The sequence below is a fragment of the Camelus bactrianus genome, chromosome 9 (genome assembly GCF_048773025.1).
Source record: "Camelus bactrianus isolate YW-2024 breed Bactrian camel chromosome 9, ASM4877302v1, whole genome shotgun sequence".
NCBI classification, from domain to species: domain Eukaryota; kingdom Metazoa; phylum Chordata; class Mammalia; order Artiodactyla; family Camelidae; genus Camelus; species Camelus bactrianus.
The window spans coordinates 60,511,008-60,535,015 of record NC_133547.1 but is presented as its reverse complement, the minus strand read 5'-3'; the positions used below and the strand labels follow the sequence as shown (position 1 = coordinate 60,535,015).

General features: G+C 34.8%; 1 protein-coding gene across 13 annotated transcripts in view; it reads left to right on the top strand.

The window, feature by feature from the left end:
- Positions 1-23,930, top strand: part of NFAT5 (nuclear factor of activated T cells 5) — a 114,271-nt gene extending 90,341 nt beyond the window's left edge. For 9 of the 13 annotated variants that reach the window (XM_074370512.1, XM_074370509.1, XM_074370516.1 and 6 more), the window contains 6 exons: positions 118-250; positions 3,980-4,063; positions 11,134-11,282; positions 12,006-14,499; positions 15,153-15,392; positions 15,847-23,930. In XM_074370512.1, the coding sequence (XP_074226613.1) occupies positions 118-250; positions 3,980-4,063; positions 11,134-11,282; positions 12,006-14,499; positions 15,153-15,388 (3,096 nt within the window). In that variant the 3' untranslated portion in view covers positions 15,389-15,392; positions 15,847-23,930. Of the gene's footprint in view, positions 1-117; positions 251-3,979; positions 4,064-11,133; positions 11,283-12,005; positions 14,500-15,152; positions 15,397-15,846 lie in introns of all 13 variants that reach the window. The other 4 variants (XM_074370513.1, XM_074370511.1, XM_045521066.2 and 1 more) reach the window with 2 other exon arrangements.
- The last annotated feature ends 78 nt before the right edge of the window (positions 23,931-24,008 follow it).

Below are 24,008 nucleotides of genomic sequence, written 5' to 3'. Positions count from 1 at the left end.
TCCCCCCTAGTCAGACTTTTTAAACTTCATACTAACAGGAAATGTACTTAATTATAGTATTTTATTTCAAATTTTTAATTTAAATATTTCTGACCCTTGTAATTTTCTTTCAATTAGAATCATCTTATTGTGAAGGTTCCCCCATATCACGACCAACATATAACTTTGCCAGTATCAGTGGGAATATATGTAGTGACCAATGCTGGAAGATCTCATGACGTTCAGCCATTCACTTACACTCCAGACCCAGGTATGTCAAAATAAAAAAATTTTTAAATTCTGAACCAAAAGTAATGATTAATTTCTAGTTCTTTGGAAGAATATGAAGACCAGCCAGCTTAAAGGAGAAAGTTGTGTACTAAGATGAAATGATATCAGTATTTTTTGGAGATGGCATTATTTCCTAAGATGATGGCCATCATACACTGTTTTTACTTTTACATTAAGAGAATCATTTCTGCCTTATGCTCTAATAATAAAAGAAAAGCTAGGGATGCTCTGAAGTCAGGGTCTCCAGAGTTACCATGTAAGTTACTCCTTAGCAAGAATTACCATTCATTGAATACCTCTTACATGCAGAAAGGTGAGAGTGACAACTTTGGGAGACTGCTAATAGCTTTTAGATTAGCTGGTTTATAGCATGCATTTTGGGAGAGGCGAGAGATAAACTTGGAGTGATAAGTGATGATATCGCAAACAGAATTATATGCCTGTAACGTTTTCTAATTTTTGTGATCATATCAAATAGCAAAGACTGTTGATGAATAAATATTTTAAATATAATGTAAAACATAGAGGTAAAATAAGTGCTTTAGAAACCAAAGCAGTAAGAGCAATTAAATTTAGAAGATCTCTGGTTAAGAAATAACTTGTGAGTTTTTTGCTCACATTCATTTAGTTGCCTCAAGAAGAGAAGACTTTCTGGCAGACGTAGGGAGAACATTTTGGAAATGGAAACTCTTCACATAAGCCTTATTGACCTAGGCTTGGTTTCTGCTGTGCTTGCCTTTGATTTACTTCATTCCTACCTTAGGCATACTTTAGAGTTAGCAATTACTCCATGTCTTGTAAGTTTATTGTTACGTTATTCCCAAATAGTCAAGATTCAGTGAGGTATAAAGCGAAAAATGATGGCAGGGAAAGAAAGCCCTGGCAACAAAAAGTAATGGAAACAATAGCTAGGACAGAGGTGCAACAAGTCTTGATAATTACTTTCTACCACCTTAATGTATCTGTTCCCTTCCCCCCCCCCCCAATTATTGTCTGAGTTACAACATTGGTTATTTCCCACCAGTTATCTATAAAAGTATGCCACAGTATAGCACTAATGAAATCCTCTTAGTACTTGTTTCAAAATAAAAGATAACACGTAGAAATTTCAGACAGAAAAAGGCAACGCTTTAACAAAAATAGGAAAGAGGAGATAGGCTTATACTTAAAGATGAAATATTTGATTATTTTCTTTTTAGAAATGCCTCAAAAATCCACAAAAGTCTGACTTAAAACTAATGGTAAAGTACTTTAGTAACTGCTAGTTAGTAAATATTGACATTCAGTACTTCGTGTGAAGAGAAGCTTGCTTATGTGGGGAGAAAAATGTAATTAATACATTTGTGTAGGAAAGTAAGAGGGAAGTATGTGTGTGTGGGAATAGTCTTTACAAATTTTAATTTTTGCTATCCTGAAAATACTGAGGTTTTGTTTCTGCTGATCAGTTACAAAGAACTTTAGGACTTTGAAATGCTTAGCATTAGCACTATGAATCCTCATTTCTTAGTGATGAATGCTGATTATTAGAAATTTCCCTTTGATAAATTGCCAAATAAAACAGCTTTTAAATCTTCTATTTGAAAGCCTATACTAATTGGCTGTATTTGGCCACATTTAGGCAAACATTAACAAATTATTCTTTTTAAGTTTTTCTCCCTTGTATTTTATATGTCATAGACAGTAGTTACTCTCAGAAAATCTTAATGAATAAATACATAATATGCAAAATTTATGGTGAAATATAATGTTTCAGTTTCTGCCTTTATGATGTAGCTAATTAAAGAATCTTCCCATAATTTCACTTTTTTGTATTTTATAAAGTGCAAGCATCTTTTTAGGTGTGTATGAGAGAGAACATGATTTTAGGAAAACTTGGCTATAGAAAATTTGCACCGTTTCATTATGATAAACTAGTCACTGTTGTGATTCTTCTGGAGACTGTGTTTAAACATATGAGTATTCAGTGGTATTGAATTACTGTAGTAATTATAATAGCTAAAACAGGCCCACCCCAATTTTTGTGAGTCAGAGTAGAAATGATGACTGTGATACCATTTTATCTGAATATTTAAAAGTTATAAATTAAAATAACGAATTATTAAATAAAATATATCCTGTCTTCCTAATTTGATCAGGACACCTTCATAATAGCCTAGAAGGCCAGATTTGAATTTAGAATTTTCAAACTGCTTGGAGTTCCAAGCTGGAATATGGCAATATGAGGAAAGATTCCCTAGCCTGCCACCCTTTTCCTTCTCCTGGCTCCATCCTCTACCTGGAGGGCCTTAATACACTGGCTGCTGCTCCAAGCTCTGTTCACGTTACAGGCCTGAGATTTCACACATAGTCTAAAGCGTAGTTACACAGAAAATTTGGGAATCTGCCAGAGAGAGGGCCCCTCTAAAGCCCTCTGGGTCTGTAATGCCAAAAATATATTGCATGTGCACGCTCTCAGGCATGCACTTTGCAGAGTCATAAAATTTTTGCTTCATTGCCTGTTAGTCACTGAAGCTTTGCTTAACCATTAAAGCACCTTGAATTTGTTTTACTTTAGTCTATTAAGACACAGAAATCATATTAGTTATTTTTTGCAGTGACTCTGCAGTGCTGATTCCTGTAAGAAATGGAGGCTAAAATATTCATATTTTTTGTTGCTTTAGAAACAGATGACTAAAACTTGTTTTAAAAGTAGAAATTTAAAATTTTTTCAAAGATTAGTTTCTATTTTTAAATCTGTAATTGTTAGGATTAATGTTACACTTTAAAATTGTCTACGGATTTCCTTTCCAATCAATCCCATTCAATTGATAATTCCATTCAATTGATAGTTCATTCACATTATCATTTGTTGCCCCTCCTCTGAATCTTATGCTAAGATAAATTTGTGTACATTTTGTCTCTCTAGTCATAATTAACTGTTTCTTTATATTCTCTATAACCATCATTTCACATTGTCCTGTTAAGAATAAATTGAAAATAAGCTGACTCAATTCCCAGTTTGAATAATTGAAAAAATAGAAATTAACATCTATTTAAATAAAATTCTTATACAACATTTTAAGCAAAAACCTGTTTATTTGAAATTTATTTAACTTTACCATTCGGAGCTGATCTCTACCTTAAACAGTCATTAAAATTTTCATGATAGATGTAGTTGATATGACTAGGTATAATAACCTAGCAATTCTCCACTAATAATAGCAAAGATATTTTTTCTAAGGCTTTATAAAAAGAATAATCATAATATTATAGATTTTGTATGTTCATCACAGTTTTTTTTTAAATTTAGTTCAATTAACTGACTAATGTTTCTGAATGAGTGTTTTTTAAATAAATCATTTATGTAGGTAAATGGTGGGATTTCTTTAATGCTAGTGTTACGGTATATTTGGTAAGTTTAAAAAGTCCCATAAATCTTCTGCTCATCTGATATCAATTTGTGTACTGTTACAAGAAAAAAATTTTAAAGTTGCTATTGCTTTTATTTTGTTTTGTTAAGTAAGCGTATGCTTCTGCTCACTTGGAGATTGGTGAATTTTAGAGCACAGACTGCTGGTTATAAAAACTCATCTCAACTTAGAATCTCTGCTAAACAAATAGTTTAGTAATGCTTTGTGAGAAAATATTCCAATTAAAGGGTTTTGAGATAACACAGTTTGTTACAATAAGTTTAATAAATACTTTAATCTTTTTTTGTTTGTTCTAATAGCAGCAGCTACTGCTTTGAATGTAAATGTCAAGAAGGAAATATCTAGTCCGGCAAGACCTTGCTCTTTTGAAGAGGCCATGAAAGGTACCAAGTTGATTCTTCTCAAAAACTATAAATTGGTGATGCTATATATATTCTCTAGCAAACCTTACTATTTTATTTTCTCTTGTGTACTCAGAACACACAACAGGGTAGTATCTTCCATATTGTAAAATAAATACTTGTTTAATGTTACTGAATGCAGAGATTTGTTTCCCAACACTATATTTCCCTTGATTCACCATATAAACAACTTTTTTTCCAACATATGTTGAAATGGAGGAATCTTCTGTTTTGTTTTGTTTTGCATTCCCTAGTATTAAAAATCTTAAAAGTATATGTAAAGTACAATAATGTATGTAAAGTAGGCTATAAAGTTTCTTTCTTCTTGTAGTGCTTGACATTGAGACTAAAGAGACCAAAATAAAAATTGTTGGTTTTTCAGTCCCACTCCTGGGCATATATCTGGAGGAAACTCTAATTCAAAAAGATACATGCACCCCAGTGTTCATAGCAGCACTATTTACAATAGCCAAGACATGAAAGCAACTTTAATATCCACTGAGAGATGACTAGGTAAAGAAGTTGTGTATATATGTGCAGTGGAGTACTTCTCAGCCATGAAAAAGGGAAAATGCCATTTGCAGCACCATGGATAGTCCTGGAGATTGTCATACTAAATGAAGTAAGCCAGAAAGAGAAAGAAGAATACCATATGATGTCACTTAAATGCGGAATCTTAAAAAAAAAAAAGATACAAATCAACTTATTTACAGAACAGAGAGTCACATACATAGAAAACAAACATGGGAAGGGGGTGGAGAGGGATAATGTGGGAGTTCAAGATTTACAGATACTAATTACTATATGTAAAATAGATAAACAACAAGGGAATTATATTCAATACCTTGTATAGCACAAGGAACTACACTCAATACCTTGTAATGGCCTATTATGAAAAACAATATGAAAACGAATACATACGCGCACGCACACACACACACACACACACACACACACACACACACACACACGAATCACTATGCTGTACACCAGAAATTAACACAACATTGTAAATCGACTATACTTCAATTAAATAAATAAATAGTACTAGAACTTAGAAAAAATGAAAAACTATTGGCTTTCGAAAAAGTTGCTTTAGGCTCTTTAGTTACCATTCTTTATTCTGACATCGTTATTTCCCAATAGATAATGAAGATGTCTTCAGGATGTTATAATGTGGTAGATTCTCTTCTTAGCAGATTTCTAATAACTATGATATTCGATTATGATGCTTTTGTAGTATTACATATGAAGATGTCAGTTACATTATGGCCGTTGATTTATTCCTATAATTCTAGCTTTTACTTGTATTTTTCTGCCATGAAATTGAGTTAAATTAAATTTTAAACTTTTAAATACTTATTTTTAAGGGGCATAATACATGTAATACATTTTCTCAGATACAGTATCATTAGTAAAATTCAGCATTCCCATGATATATAATGTGTTTATATAGCTTGCCATTATCATTTCTGACCAGGAACATTTCCAGAATAGATTAGTGAGGAATTATACACTAATAAGTAAACTGCCCAAGATTATCTGATTTGACTACAGGAAAATTTACAAATCTTTGCTATGGATAACCATAGCTAATGTTTATCAAGTGCTAGGCATATACCACATTCTTTACCAGCATTATCTCATTTACTCTGCCAAACTCTATGAGGTAGGTAATTTTATGATTCTCATTTCACAGATGAGGATAATCAAGGTTCCAGAGAGGTTAATTTGCCAAAGATCACTTAGCTAGGATGTAAAGAGGATAGGTTGAGTTTCAGTGTGTAAGGTAACATCTAAGCAATAATAATTCAGACCATGTTTATTAGATGAATAACACCATAATTAATCAATCATTTTAAAAAGTCAGGGACATTTGTGGTTTGTCCTTTGCCAACTTTCATGTGTTCGTGCTTTTCTCCAAAAGTTCCTTGATGCTCCTTTCATAGAGAATCAGGCTGGTGGAACACCAGACTAATCCAAGTGAAATTTCTTGTACAAGATATTGAATTGAAGGGTGAAAGGTTTTAAACTCTATGTTTAATTTTGGTAATAAAATTATTTAGTTATTTGATCAAAATCTTACCCAAGCCTCAAAAATGGGTAAGAAACAAACACACATACATATATATTTTTTTCACAATTCAAACGATCTTATTTTGACATTTTTATCAATTGAAACCATGTAAAATAATTTTATGAAGATATAAAATTAAATAGAATACTGAACTACCTTACAAGTTTAAAATTTGTATTTGTCCCTTTTAAATACAATATCATTAAATTGGAGATTCCTGATCAGTTAAAAAAACAACAGCTTTCAACCAGGAATTTTCCTTGACAAATGGCTTATTTTTGTGATTCCTTGAAATCAGAGCTTTAGTATAACACCCAGGTGCCATCTGAGAAATTTGATTAGGTGCACTTTCATGATGAAGACTGAGCAACATAAATGACTTTTAAATTTGTGTTATGACATAATCCTCCAAGTAACAATCTTTAAAATAGTCACCAGTTACAGTAAGATTTAGAACTTCATGTACAAATATGATGTTGTGGCCAAATACTGAAAACTTTCACTCTGAAGTTTCTCATTCCTTGGAGAGGGTTTGCAGAGGGAGGTAGAGAGTACAGGCATAACTGCACAACTACTCAGTGAGATATTAAGTCGAGTGCTAAAGCATCATGATTCATTTTCATTTTTACCCAACTGTGTATATATCCTTAACACAAAGCAATACAAATTAAATGATAAGATAAAGTGTACAGTATAAACTATTGTTAACAGTTGCTTGGGAATATTTCCAGGAAGTTTTCTGTATCTCTATAGGTGCAGTAAGATGTGAATGAAAATTCAAGATAGATCATTCAAAGACTCTGTGATGCAGGTTTAAGACCCAGAGATAAAGTACTGAAGTGCAGTCTCTCAGTTTCCAGTTTGTAAGGAGTGGTTAATTGGATGAGTGTGAAAAAACAGTTGAGAGCATATGTTTTTCTCTAACTGGTTGCCACTATGCAGAAAGGTTTAGGAGCATGGAGGATTCATTGAGTTAATCTAGTTCAATCTCATTTTACAGGTAAATAAACCAAGGTTTAGAGAAGTTAAGTGATTTGCTCAAGGTCACACAGCTAATAACTGACAGAGGTTGCAACTTAGATTTCCCCCAAAACTCTGTTTTCTTTTTGTTCTAGTATTTCCTCCCTTATAAATCTTAATAATATTTTAACACAACATATTTGTATGTGACCTAAATGCTGCTTGCTCACAACAACCTTTTAGAAAAGATTGTTCTAAGTTTGAAAAGTTATTATTTGACATGGATGGAAGGAGAACCCTGTTTAAAAGTTATTTGGCATAATCCATGTTAAGTTTTCATAAAATAGTTTATAGTTGTGTGCATTTTATATTACTGTGGTGTCTGTGTGTACCATATTTCTAAATATTCAGTATTAAATTGATACTTGTAAAAACCTTAACTTGAAAAAGTTATTTGGCATAAACTATCAATAACTATTTTTTATAAATTCAAATTGATATTGGGAGGGTTAAATATATTTGTCTTATTTACTTCCTAGATCTCTGAATTGGCTTAAAATTTCTCCCCCAACTTCTAGGTAGTACACAAACTTTACTTGTTTGTATTTTTTCCCTCCTTGACTAAAATGTAGCCTCCAGATAGTAGGGCTTTATCCATCTTATTCACCACTGGATGTCCAGAACCTAGAACAGTGCCTGGAGCTTTGTAAGGGCTCATTAAGTACATAGTGAAGATGTAGGAAGAAAAGATAGGGTGACATCTCTCAAGCCATTTAATATTGTTCACAAGTCCATTAAGATGTGGTTGTGAGTTCTGAGACAAGATAGTATAGACTCACTCTTCCCTGTTTCTCCCTTCTAAATCTACTCAATACCTTGGAAATATTCAACAGTCATAAAAGGACTTTGAAATACAGAAAGACTGACTCAGGACCTTAGAACTTATAGAACAACACCAAGTGAGTTTCCTGGGTTTTCCTTTTATCTCCCATTTATCTAAATTGGGCAGCAGTTGCAACTCAGAACTAGCAACAGGCATAGACAAAAAATAAGTCAATAAATAAGCATGAAAAGCCTGTTCTCTTTGGCCAAAAGAGCAGGAAAGGGAAAGCCCAGTAGAGACTTAATGGGATGACTCATACCTAGTGATAGCGGGTGACCCATTAGCAGAGTTTGGAGGCCAACCCGTCCCCCACCCATACCTGCAGTAGCAATAGCAGAACTTAGAAGGGTCAGCCCATCCCATGCCTTGTGCCTGCCAAGTAGTAGTGGGCCCAGTCTGCCAACAGTGGAACCCAGGAAGGCCAAGACACAGGACTCATATGTGCTAGCAGCAGCACATCAGTCTCTGCATGAGTGTTAACAACAGAACCCAGAGGACCAACCCGTCCCCCACCGCACACCAGGCAGCAGCATACAGACCCCTTCCACCTGCACTGGTGATACCAGCAGGCTCTGTGTCTTTCTATCCTTCCCCCAACATCAGAGCAAGACCTAGACCTGGCAACTCCAGGCCTTCCACCCACGAGTAGAGGAAGATACAGACCAAATGTCTTCCAAACCTCCACCCAGTGATAGAAGGCAATCCAGGGGCAGAAGGTAAAACAGCCCAGGGTCTCCCAAACCTCCACCCAGTAACAGAGAGCCACCCAGCCCAGACCCCACAGTTTTTGACCTTATACCCAGTGACAAAAGACAGCCCACGTAGTTTCTTCCCTCCCCCAGCAACACCAAAAGTGATAGAATAGGAATCCCATTAGTACCAGGAGACCAGAGAACATGCCAGGAGAAATGTTTTCACTCCTGCAGGTTCAGCATCCCTCACTCACACCTAATGACACCAGACAGCCAAAGGAAGCACCTTCTACTCCTATAGGCAGCATCAGCAGGATTTCAGCTGGAGCCCATACAAAGCTAGCACAGAAAGCAGACCAGAATAGGGCTCAGAAAACTAAATAACCATTGGCCATACAAAGACTTTGTGCATACGGCCATGGGAAGATCTGTTATCTTTGCATAGGCATTAGACAAGAAGTCCTTTTCTTGTTTGTCTATACCAATAGACATAACTATTTGTCATTGGTCTCCTTGGGAGGAGTAAAAGACTTGCTCAATTTATTCTACCTATTCTCACTTTCCAGAAGGGGAAAAAATTATGATAATAAGAGTTATTCTCTGAATAAATTGGGGGCAAAATTGTATATAGATCTATTAAGCAGTAACTGTGTAGGTGATGCATTTGTTAATGGATATTTATATGCAGTTTTTAACTGAAATGTAATATAAACTTGTTTGTAGATACTATACAATTAACCAAACAGTTTACAACAAACTTAATTGACTGTGATAAAGTTAGATTGATTAATTCATTTCTTTAGTCATTCAACAAATATTTATTGATTACCAGCTATGCACCAGGCAACAATAAAAAAATCTTGCCTTCACGGAGCTCATATTCTAACAGAGTTTAAAAGCAAGAATAGCAGTTGATATTATAGGATCAACTTAAGACAACACTAATGGTCTTTAAAATTGCCCTGAATTTCTAGGGGTGGGCCTAGAATACTTAAATGCCTGTCTTATGCATGATCTGAAGCTTTGTCTCAGTCAGAATTGGATTGTGAGTTGAATGGTATTGGTAGAATCTAGGTGAAAATAGGTCCAAAGGACTCATGAGTAAATGATCAATTTCTCAGAGTAATAAAATATAGGATATCAAAGTTAAATGGGCACTTTCCTCTTCCTTCGTAAGATCAATTTCCATAGGAATTATTTCTAGCCAGTTGACTGTGAGACAAGTTAAAGTAAGACTGGATAAAGTTTTAAATATTTTTAAGTAAAAATATTTGCAAAGATAACTATCCTGCTTATATACCACATTCCATTTTAAAATTCTCTTTGTAGCCAAGATTTTTTCTCAGTATCAAATTAAGAAGCCTGTGTATAAAAATATCAAATCACTATGTTGTATGCCTGAAGCTAATATAGTATTATATGTTTATAATAGTTCAGTTAAAAAAAAAAGAGAGAACTTTAACAGCTATGGCTTCTGGGAAACCTATGTTTCTTTACACAGGGTCTGAAAGTAGTGGTAAACTTTTAGATCAAAATTTGGCTATGTGTTCCAATTCAGAAGAAGACTGTCATTAGTGATTTTCAGTAGGCTCCACTAAGTGCCAATGGCAGACTTAAGTAGACGAAAAAGAAAGAGAATCAAGGAGAAAAAGTAGATACAATGAAGTGGTCAGACCTACTTATCTGCCTTACATATAGCCTCTGTTCGATTGTTAATCTCTAACTATCCCCAGAAATAAGAGTAGATGGAAGTAGAAAAACACTTGCTGCTTTTGCTTTGGAAATTTAATTGGTAGACCTAAAAGAGTCCTTTAATTTCTGAAAAGAAAAAAAATTTAACTTCTATCTAAAAGAGAAATGTGTTCATTTGTCAACTTGGCAAATTCAAGTTTTCTAAGACATTTAATTTAGAAAAGCAAAATCTGTTTGGCTAATTAATGGCATCTTCTAATGAGAAGTTTGAGTTTTGTTGAGGAGAGAAATCTGTCAGACAGTCCTGTAGCCCTTAAAATTTTGACTTTATATACAGCCAGCCAGCCAGATACTAAGAGGAGAATGCAAGAGTTGTAATTAAGTAACTTTAACCTCTTGGAGATTTCTACGCTGTATCCTGTCATGTTAATATATCATGGTTGTGTTAAGCAGTGTAATTCAAGGCACCTTGGAAGGGTCCTGGGATTATCACTTGATAGCTGAAATGCTCAAGCTTGTTGATATTTACCTTGTGGTCTTAGACTCTTACTAGGAGTCCTCAAGACACTGCTCCTTAAAAAAAGGGAATACGCATTTTGATACACCAATAGTGTATCTCCTGCTGCCATCATAGCATCAAAAAATAGACATTTAAATCATGACTAATGTGTTAACACATATTAGAATGAAATAACTGATGATTTTAGTGATTTTTAATTTTTCTTTCTTTTTTTTGGTATGTGTGCAGCAATGAAAACGACTGGATGTAACTTAGATAAGGTAAATATTCTTCCTAACGCTCTGATCACTCCACTCATATCAAGCAGTATGATTAAGAGTGAAGATGTTACTCCAATGGAAGTAACAGCAGAGAAAAGATCTTCCCCTATTTTTAAGGTGAGCTACAGTGACTAGTGTCCCACATCTTAACCTCAAATATAAAAACTGCTTTATTTTGAATGATTTAATTTCTTTTCCCTGTGTTTATGCTTTTTACTTTTCCTGTTTCTTTCACATTTGTTTCTCTTCAGATGCACTTGATATATTTTGCTTTTCAGAGTGAATTATTTATACTCAAATAAAATGGCTACAAAGCAACTTCCAGTATACATTTTCAACAAGGGTCCTAAATGTTAACTTGACCTGTGGGATGTGGGGAATTAATGAATGTACTGGTTTAGCATTTTCAGAATTAGAGACATACAATTTCCTTTTCTCCTCCAGTCCTTTCCTGTAACTCATTTCCTTTTTTCACTTGTTTCCCCCTCCACCATAATGTTACCAATGATCCACAAAATGGAGATATTTTAAAATTTACTATTAATTCATAAGCCATAGAGTTAATGTGTTCTTACTGTCCTCAACATATCAACAGCTGATTTTTCTTCTCCTTCCTTGTTTGACTATATTTGCTTATGGTACTCATTTTAAAATCCTAATGACAATAAGGCATCATGTTATGACTGAGAATCGTAGTCTTAGACCTGTTCTCCAAATTAATCATATAGAGTGGAAAACTGGTCCTGCATATGCATATATTTTTATAATAATTTTTAAAGTATCATATGAGCTCATTTAATATTTATATATACATGTTATTTGGCGATTTTTATTTTTTAGACTACAAAGACAGTTGGATCAACTCAACAAACATTAGAAAATATCTCTAACATAGCAGGAAATGGGTCTTTTTCATCATCATCATCTTCCCACTTGCCTTCTGAAAATGAAAAGCAGCAACAGATTCAGCCCAAGGCTTACAACCCAGAGAGCCTGACAACTATCCAAACACAGGACATTTCACAGCCTGGAACCTTTCCAGCAGTTTCTGCATCTAGTCAGCTTCCCAACAGTGATGCACTACTGCAGCAGGCTACACAGTTTCAGACAAGAGAAACTCAGTCTAGAGAGGTGTTACAGTCAGATGGTACGGTGGTGAATCTGTCGCACCTGACTGAGGCGTCACAGCAGCAGCAGCAGTCACCACTGCAAGAACAAGCACAGACTTTACAGCAGCAGATTTCATCAAGTATTTTCCCATCACCAAATAGTGTGAGTCAGCTGCAGAGTACGATTCAGCAGTTGCAGGCAGGAAGTTTTACAGGCAGTACCGCTAGTGGCAGCAATGGAAATGTTGACTTGGTCCAACAAGTTTTAGAGGCACAGCAACAGTTATCTTCAGTTTTATTTTCTGCTCCAGATGGTAATGAGAATGTTCAAGAACAGCTTAGTGCAGACATTTTTCAGCAAGTCAGTCAAATTCAAAATAGCGTAAGCCCTGGAATGTTTTCCTCAACAGAGCCAGCAGTTCATACCAGACCAGATAATTTAATAGCTGGAAGAGCTGAAAGTGTTCACCCACAGACTGAAAACACATTGTCTAATCAACAGCAGCAGCAACAGCAACAGCAAGTGATGGAATCGTCAGCTGCAATGGTGATAGAAATGCAACAGAGTATCTGCCAGGCAGCTGCCCAGATTCAGTCAGAGTTATTTCCTTCAACTGCTTCAGCAAACGGAAACCTTCAGCAATCTCCAGTTTACCAGCCGACTTCTCATATGATGAGTGCATTATCTACCAATGAGGACATGCAAATGCAGTGTGAATTGTTTTCTTCTTCTCCTGCAGTTTCTGGAAATGAAACTGCTACAACCACCACACAGCAGGTTGCAACCCCAGGCACAACCATGTTTCAGACATCAGGTTCAGGAGATGGAGAAGAAACTGGAGCACAAGCAAAACAGATTCAGAACAGTGTCTTTCAGACAATGGTCCAAATGCAACATAGTGGGGACAGTCAATCTCAAGTTAACCTTTTTTCATCTACGAAGAGCATGATGAGTGTTCAGAATAGTGGTACCCAGCAGCAAGGTAATGGTTTATTCCAGCAAGGTAATGAGATGATGTCCCTCCAGTCAGGGAATTTTTTGCAGCAGTCTTCTCATTCGCAGGCTCAACTTTTTCATCCTCAAAATCCTATTGCTGACGCTCAGAACCTTTCCCAGGAACCACAAGGCTCCATTTTTCATAGTCCAAGTCCTATTGTCCACAGTCAGACTTCTACAACCTCTTCTGAACAAATGCAGCCTCCAATGTTTCACTCTCAGAATACCATGGCTGTGTTACAGGGCTCTTCTGTTCCTCAAGACCAGCAGTCAGCCAACATATTTCTTTCCCAGAGTCCGATGAATAATCTTCAAACTAACACAGTAGCACAAGAAGAACAGATGACATTTTTTGCAGCTCAGAATTCAATTTCTCCACTTCAGTCAACATCAAACACTGAGCAGCAAGCTGCTTTCCAACAGCAGGCTCCAATATCACACATCCAGACCCCCATGCTTTCCCAAGAACAGGCACAACCCGCCCAGCAAGGTCTGTTTCAGCCTCAGGTTCCCCTGGGCCCCCTTCCTCCTAATCCAATGCCTCAAAACCAACAAGGAACCATCTTCCAGTCACAACACTCGATGGTTACCATCCAGAGCAACTCTCCATCCCAGGAGCAGCAGCAGCAGCAACAGCAGCAGCAGCAACAGCAGCAACAACAACAACAGAGCATTTTGTTCAGTAACCAGAATACCATGGCCACAATGGCACCTCAGAAGCAGCCACCACCAAACATGATATTCAACCCAAGTCAGAATCCAATGGCTAATCAGGAGCAGCAAAACCAGTCAGTTTTTCATCAACAAAATAATATGGCCACAATGAATCAAGAGCAGCAGCCCATGCAATTTCAGAATCAACCCACAGTTTCCTCACTTCAGAACCCAGGTCCTGCTCAGTCTGAATCTTCACAGACCTTGTTCCATAGCTCTCCTCAAATTCAGTTGGTGCAAGGGTCACCCAGTTCTCAAGAGCAGCAAGTAACACTCTTCCTGTCTCCAGCATCCATGTCTGCATTGCAGACCAGTATAAACCAACAAGACATGCAACAGTCTCCTCTTTATTCCCCTCAGAACAACATGCCTGGAATCCAAGGAGCCACATCTTCACCTCAACCACAGGCTACTTTATTTCACAACACTACAGGAGGCACCATGAACCAACTACAGAATTCTCCTGGCTCTTCTCAACAGACTTCAGGAATGTTCTTATTTGGCATTCAAAATAGTAAGGAACTCTTTCTAACTTCTCATTTCTTAAATGTTATTGGTTGAAATGATCAGATTATTATTACTAGAAGGAAGCAAGCACAATGGTTTTAAGAGCACAGATTGTAGTTAGAACTGAATTCAAGTCCTAGCTATACCACTTATATGGACTGAGACCTTAGGCAAGTTACTTGACCTGCATGAGCCTCAATTTCCACATCTAAAATGGTGATAATATTATATACTTGATAAGGATATTGGGAGGATTAAATGTAGTGGTTGTGTGTGTGTGTGTGTGTGTGTTTGCCATTTTAAGCTATAAACTTGAAAGGAAAAGGAAGTAAGAATGACAAAAAATATTTCAGCCAATTAAAGTAAGTCATTTCCAAGGAGATAGAAGTCCATCTAATGTTCATAATACCATGGAAATTATAAGACTTATGATGAAAACTAAGCAATGTTGTATTTTTATACCACTTAGAGGAAACCTGGGATGAATTCCAGTACTGTTCAATGAAAACCTTTTTTGGAGACTGTGAGGTGCCTCACTTTTAGCTCTATACTGAGTGAGCACAGTAGTGAATTTCCCCCAGCAACTAATAAATATCTTCTTGTGAATCTTAACAGAAAGTAACTAATCAGATGTCTTCTCTATTTTAAATGTCTCTGCAGACTGTAGTCAGCTTTTAACTTCTGGACCAGCTACATTGCCAGATCAGTTGATGGCCATAAGTCAGCCAGGCCAACCACAAAATGAGGGCCAGCCACCTGTGACAACACTTCTTTCTCAGCAAATGCCAGAGAATTCTCCACTGGCATCCTCTATAAACACCAACCAGAACATTGAAAAGATTGATTTGCTTGTTTCATTGCAAAACCAAGGGAACAACTTGACTGGCTCCTTTTAACTGGGTATGTAAGTATTGCATTTTGGCTTCTTTCTTACTGAAAATATCAATAAATTTTACTATTCTTAACAGATTTGAGTTAAGTAATAACAGTGTTTAGACTCTGATCTTTTAAAATATGGCTTTCTCACAATATGGTGCTTTTTTACTCTGAGTAAATTACTCTGAATGATAGCTTTTGGTTGTATTGTTAGTTCTGGGCGTCCCTTCTGGCTCTAAGCTTCTTTGCCTTGGAAGACAAAACATCTGATGATGAATGTACTATATATTGGATATTATTATGTCTCATTTCTCCCTTCCTCAAGAAATAAATATTGAGTCTGAAAAGTCTGGCAGTATAAATATGATAAAGTATCGTTTATAGTACTGTATTATACTTTGGGATCCTTCAGGGTGAGAGGAGCTTTATAAATGCTTTCCCTTCCAAGTGAGTATATTAAACTTCTTCTTTTTTTTAGAAATTCCATGAAGAAAATCCTGATTTCAAGAGATCCTGAAATCTGTGATTCCATGAGGATTATTGAACTGTTACTTTAAAAACAAAACAAAATATGAAAAACTGTGACTGAGTAAATAATTTTACTCTGACTGCAAAAGAGCACACCTATGCTGTCTATTGCAGTGATTAACCACCATCATTAACATCTTTATATTTTATATTCCTAATAACAGTGATGACTGAGAATCTATTTGAGTTTCCAGCTGACAGAATTAATTCTTGCTATTTACCTAGGCACTATTATATCTTTAAAAGTACAGTTTAAATTGATAAGCTGGACCACTCAGTTGTTATTGCTATTAGAAAATAATTCATATTGTCATGTTTACTTTTGTTCTTCATTCATATTTTCTTTCCTGCATTGTTTTAGTCAAGTAGTGGTTTCTGAAAAAGGAAAGTTTAAATAATAACTAATGCTGTGATTTTTCAATATAAAAAACACAGCTATTGGCCAAAGTGAAGGAATTTTTTTTCAGTTTTTATGGAGAAACTGAAGAGATAACATTTTGACAAGTAAGCTGTATTAAGAGCTCTACACAGATTCAAGACCTCTTTATCACAGACAACATACAAACTGGGAACAGCTGGAATGCTATTGATTTTGTTTTTCAGAGAGTTGTTAATTCCCTGTTTCTGTTAATGGATTTAACCATAACTGCATAGAAGAATAATCATCTTGCTCTATAAAAAATGAAAGGGAGAATGTATGGTAAATTATGTTCTGATATCCTCCTACAGTAGTTAAAACTGAGTAATTTGAGTGTTTTTTTCTTATCCCAGTCTTCGACTGGTGTTCCCTTTTTATATTCATCTTTATTATTATTCTCCTCTTCTTTATTTTATTTTAGACAATTAGTAATATACTACTAACTTTGTGACCCTGTGGTAACTTAAATGAAAAGGCCACTTTGACCTGGGGTAACCCAGCAACTCCTGCAGCACAGGCTGGGGAGGGGGCCACCTTTTCAGAAATGAGGGGAGCTGATTCCTGAGAAACAAGAAACTGCATTTTTTTTCCATGAACGGTGCTGTTCTGAAGTCTTCAAATTTTTCCCTCTAATAGGAAATAGTATAAATTTTAATTAAAAAAAAAGACAAACTAAAATATCTGGAAACATCACTTCTCCCTGAGCTGCAGTGGGTGTAATTCACTTGTCACCTCAGTGCTTTACAGTCTGAAGTGGTCACTTATCTGATGGTTCCCACAAGCCTTAGGCTTTACAGGGTCATATCATTGACTTAAAATGAAGAATTAATTTGTGTTACATCTGTAGAGAACAAAAATAACACACTCCAGAACTTGCAGTTGTAGCATTAGTTATACAGTTTTGGGTGTTCTCACCACCCATGGGATGCCTGCTTCTCACTACAACCTGTTGTCTGGACACATGCTTGTATCTTATTTTCCTTTTGGCATGTAGAAAGCTGTTAATACAGTTTAAGGCCAAATTGTATGTGGCTTCTATATATAGATAAGATGTTTTGGCATTCTTGTCTGTTTCCTTTATTTTTTAAGTGTACAAAAAAAGATCCTGTTAATTGTTTGTTGAAGGCTACTTTTCTGTTTTTGTTTTTGTTTTTTAATTTTAATTTTTTCTATCCTATACATTTTGTTGAACTTTGTGGAATTGTGGTGTTGGTTTTGTTTATACAGCCAGATTTTTCCCCCCTTTTGTGGTGGTCTTCCTTGGTTCTTTGAATGTGCTCTTCTTTAATTTGTTTTTTCTCTTTGTTCTCATATATTCTTCCCTCCACCCCCAACCCTTTCTTTCTTTCTCTCTCTGATTGAGAGGCATTGAATTATGTTTTCAGTAGTACAGGCTTCTTGCCGATATGAAGGGAACTTTTCAGAAAGAGACCTACTCTGGGTCATTTAATTTTGAATACAGTTTTCAATCGTTCAAGTTTTGGATGGTTTATATCTAATGTGTGTTTCATTTTTTTGGAAAGCTATATTTTGTATTTAGGAAATGGTATACTATTTTGCTATTTGTACTGAGTGAGTACATTGGCATAAATACAGAAATTTATATATATACATATATATAAACTATTCTTTTTTGCCACACATTTTTGTGGTAAATTTGTGAGTTTGTCTGATGTTCTACCACAACGTGGCGTCTGATAACAGTGAGGGGGGGAGGGTTTGTTATGTCTTTATTGAGTATTTAAGTATCTTTTGAAACAAATGACCTGTTCATCTGTGGCCATTCCATCAGGCAGTTCCTTGATGTGATTAGTGGGCTAAAGGCAGCTTACTGTGTGTTCGCTGGATCTTTCACTCAGCAAAATGTTAGAGTAAGGAAACCCATATAGGCAGTTGCGTCAAATGGTGTTTCACATGAATGAGCCATTCAGTCTTTGCTCACTATATATTTAATATTTTATTATTGTTGTTATTGTTATTATTAATTGGCTTTCTGTATTCTATGCCTTTTATTTATAAAGACACTAAAAAAAACATGTTTGTAATTTTAATAACATTTTCCCCATCTTGTAATATCCAGAGCTACTTTATAAATTCTCTAAACCAAAAACATTTTCTTCAATATATCTCTTCTCTCCCCACCCCATAAGGAAAAATTACCCAATATAGTTCAGGTTATGAGAAGGACTAGTCACACAATCCAGTGCTTCAGTTTTAAAATGTGAAACTCTAACTGCAAAAGGTTGGCTAATGTCAGAAAGCTTACTTACAGGTATAAAAATAGGAGTAGAAATAAAATGCTGTAAGTTTATTTCTGAGTTTTCTGAATTTTTTTCTAAGAGATTACCCAGGAGACTCAGAAAGTCTATCTGTTCATCGAGTTCCAGTTAGAATGTTAACACTGCTCTATAGATGAAGTGGTGGCAAAAAGTCTGGCTTGTGTGCTGACTTCTGTTCTGTTGTTTAGCAAGAGGTTTATCATTGTAAAATGCTGATTGCCAATGCCAAGTCACCAGGGACCAATTTTCTGTTTTATAATATCTAAGTTGAGAACAGAACATACACCTGAACTGTAGTGGTTTGATTGGATGGAGGCAGAAAACCCAATGTTTATTTTCATAAATTTTGTGGTTATTTATATAAGGGCTGTGCTAAGCTACCATATTCTTATTCAGTAATGATGGATTTCTTTTTAACATTGTTAAATGTTCCTTACCCCTAAAGGTCAATATTAAGTACCGCATTATGAATATACAATTTGGTTACAAAAAATGTTTGTCGTCTTATTAAAAAGTTAGCTCAACGGTCAGTGGTTGATACTTGTGCTAATAATGCAGTTTCCAGATTACTGTTACAAGTTATAGCTGCATCTAGGAGAGACTCCATGAGCCAGCAAAGGCCTTGGAAACAACAATTTATTAACTTTTACTTATGGCAGAAGGACCTAACCAAACTATGAACCGTATTTTATTTCTTTATATTGTTATACTCAATAGTTCTTTCTTCTAGCAACTTACATTAATGCTTGGAGCTTATCTTTGTGTCTGTGTAAGAGAGAGAGAGAGAGAGAGTGTGTGTGTGTGTGTGTGTGTGTGTGTGTGTGTGTGTGTGTGTGTGTGTTCCTTATTGTCATTCCATTATATATCCACAGCAATGTAGGAGAAGATAATTAGAAGTCATATTTTGCTTCTGAGTTTTATCATGTTACCTTTGTAATTAGAGTATTATGTTATTTAACCAATGCAAATCTGTTTTCATCAGTTTCCCTAGAACAGATGTTTAAAGGGCTTTGTTTTATTATAGAAGCAGTATCAATGAGGGACCTTCCTTCCTTTCTTTTTTTATAATACTGTATATGCTATAGTTGGGAATTTCATTATAGTACATTTCTTGCTCATCAGAACCTGTTAATCTGCCTACAAAAATTGTGTCAAAGGAAATGAGAAAGAAGTTTTATCTGAGTCCCGGTAAAACTAAGATTATAATTCCTTTTGACCATTTAAGCCATTGTAGATGTTTCAGAAAAATGAAATCTGTTTAAATATATCAACAATTGTAGACTGGAGTTAAATGCTTTAATAGAGTCTCAAATTCAACATGGTTTATAAATATCCACTGGGAGTAATTTGAGAATTTTTTATCTTTCTGTTGAGAATTTCTGTTCTAATATCTGTTTTCTAGTTGATTTGTTTCTAATTAATTGAAAAATTATATGAACCTATTAGCTCTACTCTGCTTCATGACCACAGACTTCATCCCTAGACAGCCACGTTACATCTGTATGCCTTTGGTTATACTGAGGGACTTAAGGAAAGAGAGAGACAGTATGTATAGTTCAGCAGCTTCATTAGAAAAATAACTCAAAATATGTATCCTACTAGGCGGGTTAATAGAATCTCATAACATGTATTTAAGAAGAGGTTTTCTCCATTGCTTATTTGTGTCATTAGAGCTAAATTGTGAAGATAATGTTCATTATGTAGTAAATATCGGAATAATACCTAGAATATCACTTGTGAATTGTCCCAGTGTTCTCATTATTTCTTTAATCCCCATTTATTTTAATGTCATTTTAGCCTCATTTATTAATAAAATTCTATTTTTATTCCACTTTCAGGAAATTTTTTAAAATTAATATTTTATATCTAGGTTTAAATGCTTATAGAAAAGTGCCTTTTTACCATGATAGTGCCCCTTTCTTGTAATTTCATTTTTCACTATTGCCAAAAAACAGATAAACAAATGACTTTCATAGTTCCAACTTTCACTTTTTTCTATTTAGTCATTCTTTTCTACATTTCTTGATTAACCATAGACAATAACTTTGTAACTTTCTGACTCCCTTTGGCATAAGAGGAGCAGAAAAGATACATAGTAGAATTGTTTCTTTGAAGGAGGGTAAGTGAAAGATCACAAAATTATACTATTTAGGCTTTATGTAAATTAGCTAAATTTATCTTTATCTTGACCAGCTGATAGGTTTTATCTGAATACTGATGAAAATTTTACTATATGTGAGACTCTTAAATATCTATAGTTTAAAATAAATAAATAAATATATATAGTTAAATTTCAGAAAGGAAGAGTTTGAAGCACCTTCTCTGATCGTAATTATAAAATGGATGAAAATAAATCACTAACACATAGTTTAGGTAAAGCCTGGTAATGTCAGTTTGCCATCTAACTGTACAGAGCCCAGTAATTCATTATACTGTACTTCTTGCCCATCAGAACCTCTTAGTAATCTGTCTATGAAAATTAATATCAGTGGAAATGAAGAAGTTATATCTGAGTCTATCCAGAACTAAAATAATTCCTTGCAGCCAGATACAGTTGGATTGAGGGGATCCCTCTGGTTTTTGTTAATTTTGCCTATGGTTCCAGCCCTTACTATAGTGGTAGTGCCTGAAGAAAGGGTTGTCAGCAACAGGTCAGACTAGTAGTAGCTTAGGGATAGAGCTGCCTTCCCCATGTGAGTATTTCCATGACTGTTATGGCACTGAAGACTGCAAACCTTTATGCAATATTCTTAACACCCTAATGGTATTATGCACTTTAATCATTCCAAAGAAGTCAAGAATGCTGTATAATGATGATTCCTATCTTAACTACTTAGAATATTTATATCCCTTTTATTTTGGCTAGCCAACTTGGTGTATGTGTTATGTGAATATTTTCTAAAATGACTGTATAGTAGGAATTAAGACTTTGAAATGTAATTGACTATAAGGGGAAATGCCTACACTTCAGAAAATCATTTTAGAAACATTAAGGTGTTCATCTTGCTAATCTGTATGTTTGAGAGTTCATTAAAACCAGCCCTCTTCCTATATATTTTGTGTCATATTAATAACATTATTGTATATACTTTTCTACATATATAGTATGTATAAACCAATAGTTCTCAAAGTATGCTTCTCAGCCCACCAGCCAACATCAGTATTTCCTGGGAACTAGTTAAAAATGCAAAATCTTGGGCCCTATCCAAACACAGTGAATCAGAAACTCTGGAGTGGGACTCAGCAATCTGTGTTTTAACAAGCCTTCCAGGTGATTCTGATGCTTGCTAAGGTTTGAGAACCACTGGTGTAAGTTGTATACAGTAAGATCCAGAAAGGGCTATTTTTGGGGGTTTTTTTTTTGGTTTTTTTTCACTCACACAGACACAGTTATACATTGTTTTTGATGTAAATTCAACTTAACCTGGTTATCTATAATCATTTATTGGCAATGATAATTTATTCTCAGTACTGCCTGTAGAAATACAGTATATTTTATGTACATAAATAGTTACTCTAGTTATTGATAATTCAGTTAACTTAGTTTGGCATTTTCTACCACTTATTAAAAAGTTTACATTAAATGACTGATTTAAATATATAGGTGCAATGTTCTATATTTATTTTAATTATTATGACATTTAAAGTAGCTAACATAATTGACAGGTGCTAAAACCTCCTGTTTATCCATAAAATGGGTACACTGTGGCAGTGATAATACAAGCTTTCTTTTCATTGCCTCTTACTTTACCAGCAGACCACAATTTTGGCCTGGCTTGACCAACTCTCAGAACAAAATTATTTGTCATTCCTTGTAATTACAGTTTTACCCGAGATATTTAAACATCATGGCTGGCCAGGTCAACAAAGCACCTTATTTAATTTCTTTTTTTAATAGATAAATCTTTAAAAATAGCTTGCTTTGTATGAGAACTGATGCAGTAAAAATATAGTATCCTTGGAACTTAGGCTTCAGACAAGATATTAAATAGGACCATGCATTGTATAATTTGGACATTTCTCCCTTCCCAATTGTATGCATCATGGAAAATAAATTAACCACAAGTAGATTTATTCATTCATTTTAATCTCCCTGTATATTCAGTACCTCTATAATTTTTCTAATTTTCCCACTGTTTACAAATCACCAACTAATAAACTCGTGAAAGAAAAACGTTCGTTTCAAAAAAAGTCATTGTATACTCACTTTATAAAAATCACCACTGCTGTCTACTTAATACCTGCAGTGGAAATGTAAGTGGCTTACTCTACAAACTTTGGTGCTGGAAATGCATAGACAAACTGTTGGGAGATGCTCAACCTACATTCCTCTTTTCTTGTTCCTTTCCCATCTTCCCTACTTTATTGCATAGTATATTCCTGTATCGAAAGCATTCTACCATACCGCAATTCTGTTTGACTCCAACTTGTAGTATTTCCTTTAAAAGCCCTGTGTTTAACCATATCATTCTGCTCTTTTTTCCCAGAGGTAATTTGCCTGGTTTGAAATAGTTTGTAGGGATTTATTATATATATATGTGTGTGTGTATGTGTATATATATATATATATGTGTGTATATATATATATATATATATATATATATATATATATGTGTGTGTATATATATATATATATATATATATATATTTTTTTTTTTTTTTTTTTTTTTTTTTTTAGCTAGTGAACCTCAGGACAGCACACACACACAGACCCCATATCAGATGTTTGGGAGTAGCTTTGGAATCAGACTGTGTCCAATAAAGAACTATCCTGCACTGAAGTGTTTGTGACTTTCAAAGCTACAAACTGATTCCAATGACATTGAGCTAATTTCTTTTGATCTAATGAATGTATCTGCTCACCTTGTTCCCTTATTTCTAATTGATAAGCTCCAAGTATCTGTTACTTTTTTTTGACAATTTTTACTGAGTTTCATTCACTTCTTTTACTTATTCTATTAATAAACATAATACAGTTATTTCATTAGCCTGTTCTCAAGTAGTTTAGCTACCATTCTGCCATTTAATTTTTTTAATTCTATTTTGTTTGCTTGAGCACACTGATCAACCACTGAACTGCCATCTTCCATTGTCCTGCAATGATATAAGGGTTACATTTTTGTGTATATGGCTTTCATAGTTGGGATTCCAGAACACTGACACCAGATATTTTCAGTTTGTTCTCTGGGGGATTTTCATTTGCATCTATGTTTTTAGCTATCTGTGATAACTTGTTAAATATTAAAAAGATATTTTGCTTCTATTGGAACATTTGTATACTCGCAACTATATTTCTGTAAACAGCTGCAGTCAAAAATAAAACATTGAAAGTTTTCATTTTGTAGTGGGTGACTCTTTTTTTCCTCAAATTTTGTGAATCAATTCATATCTATGAATGTCAGTTTTGAGCAACAG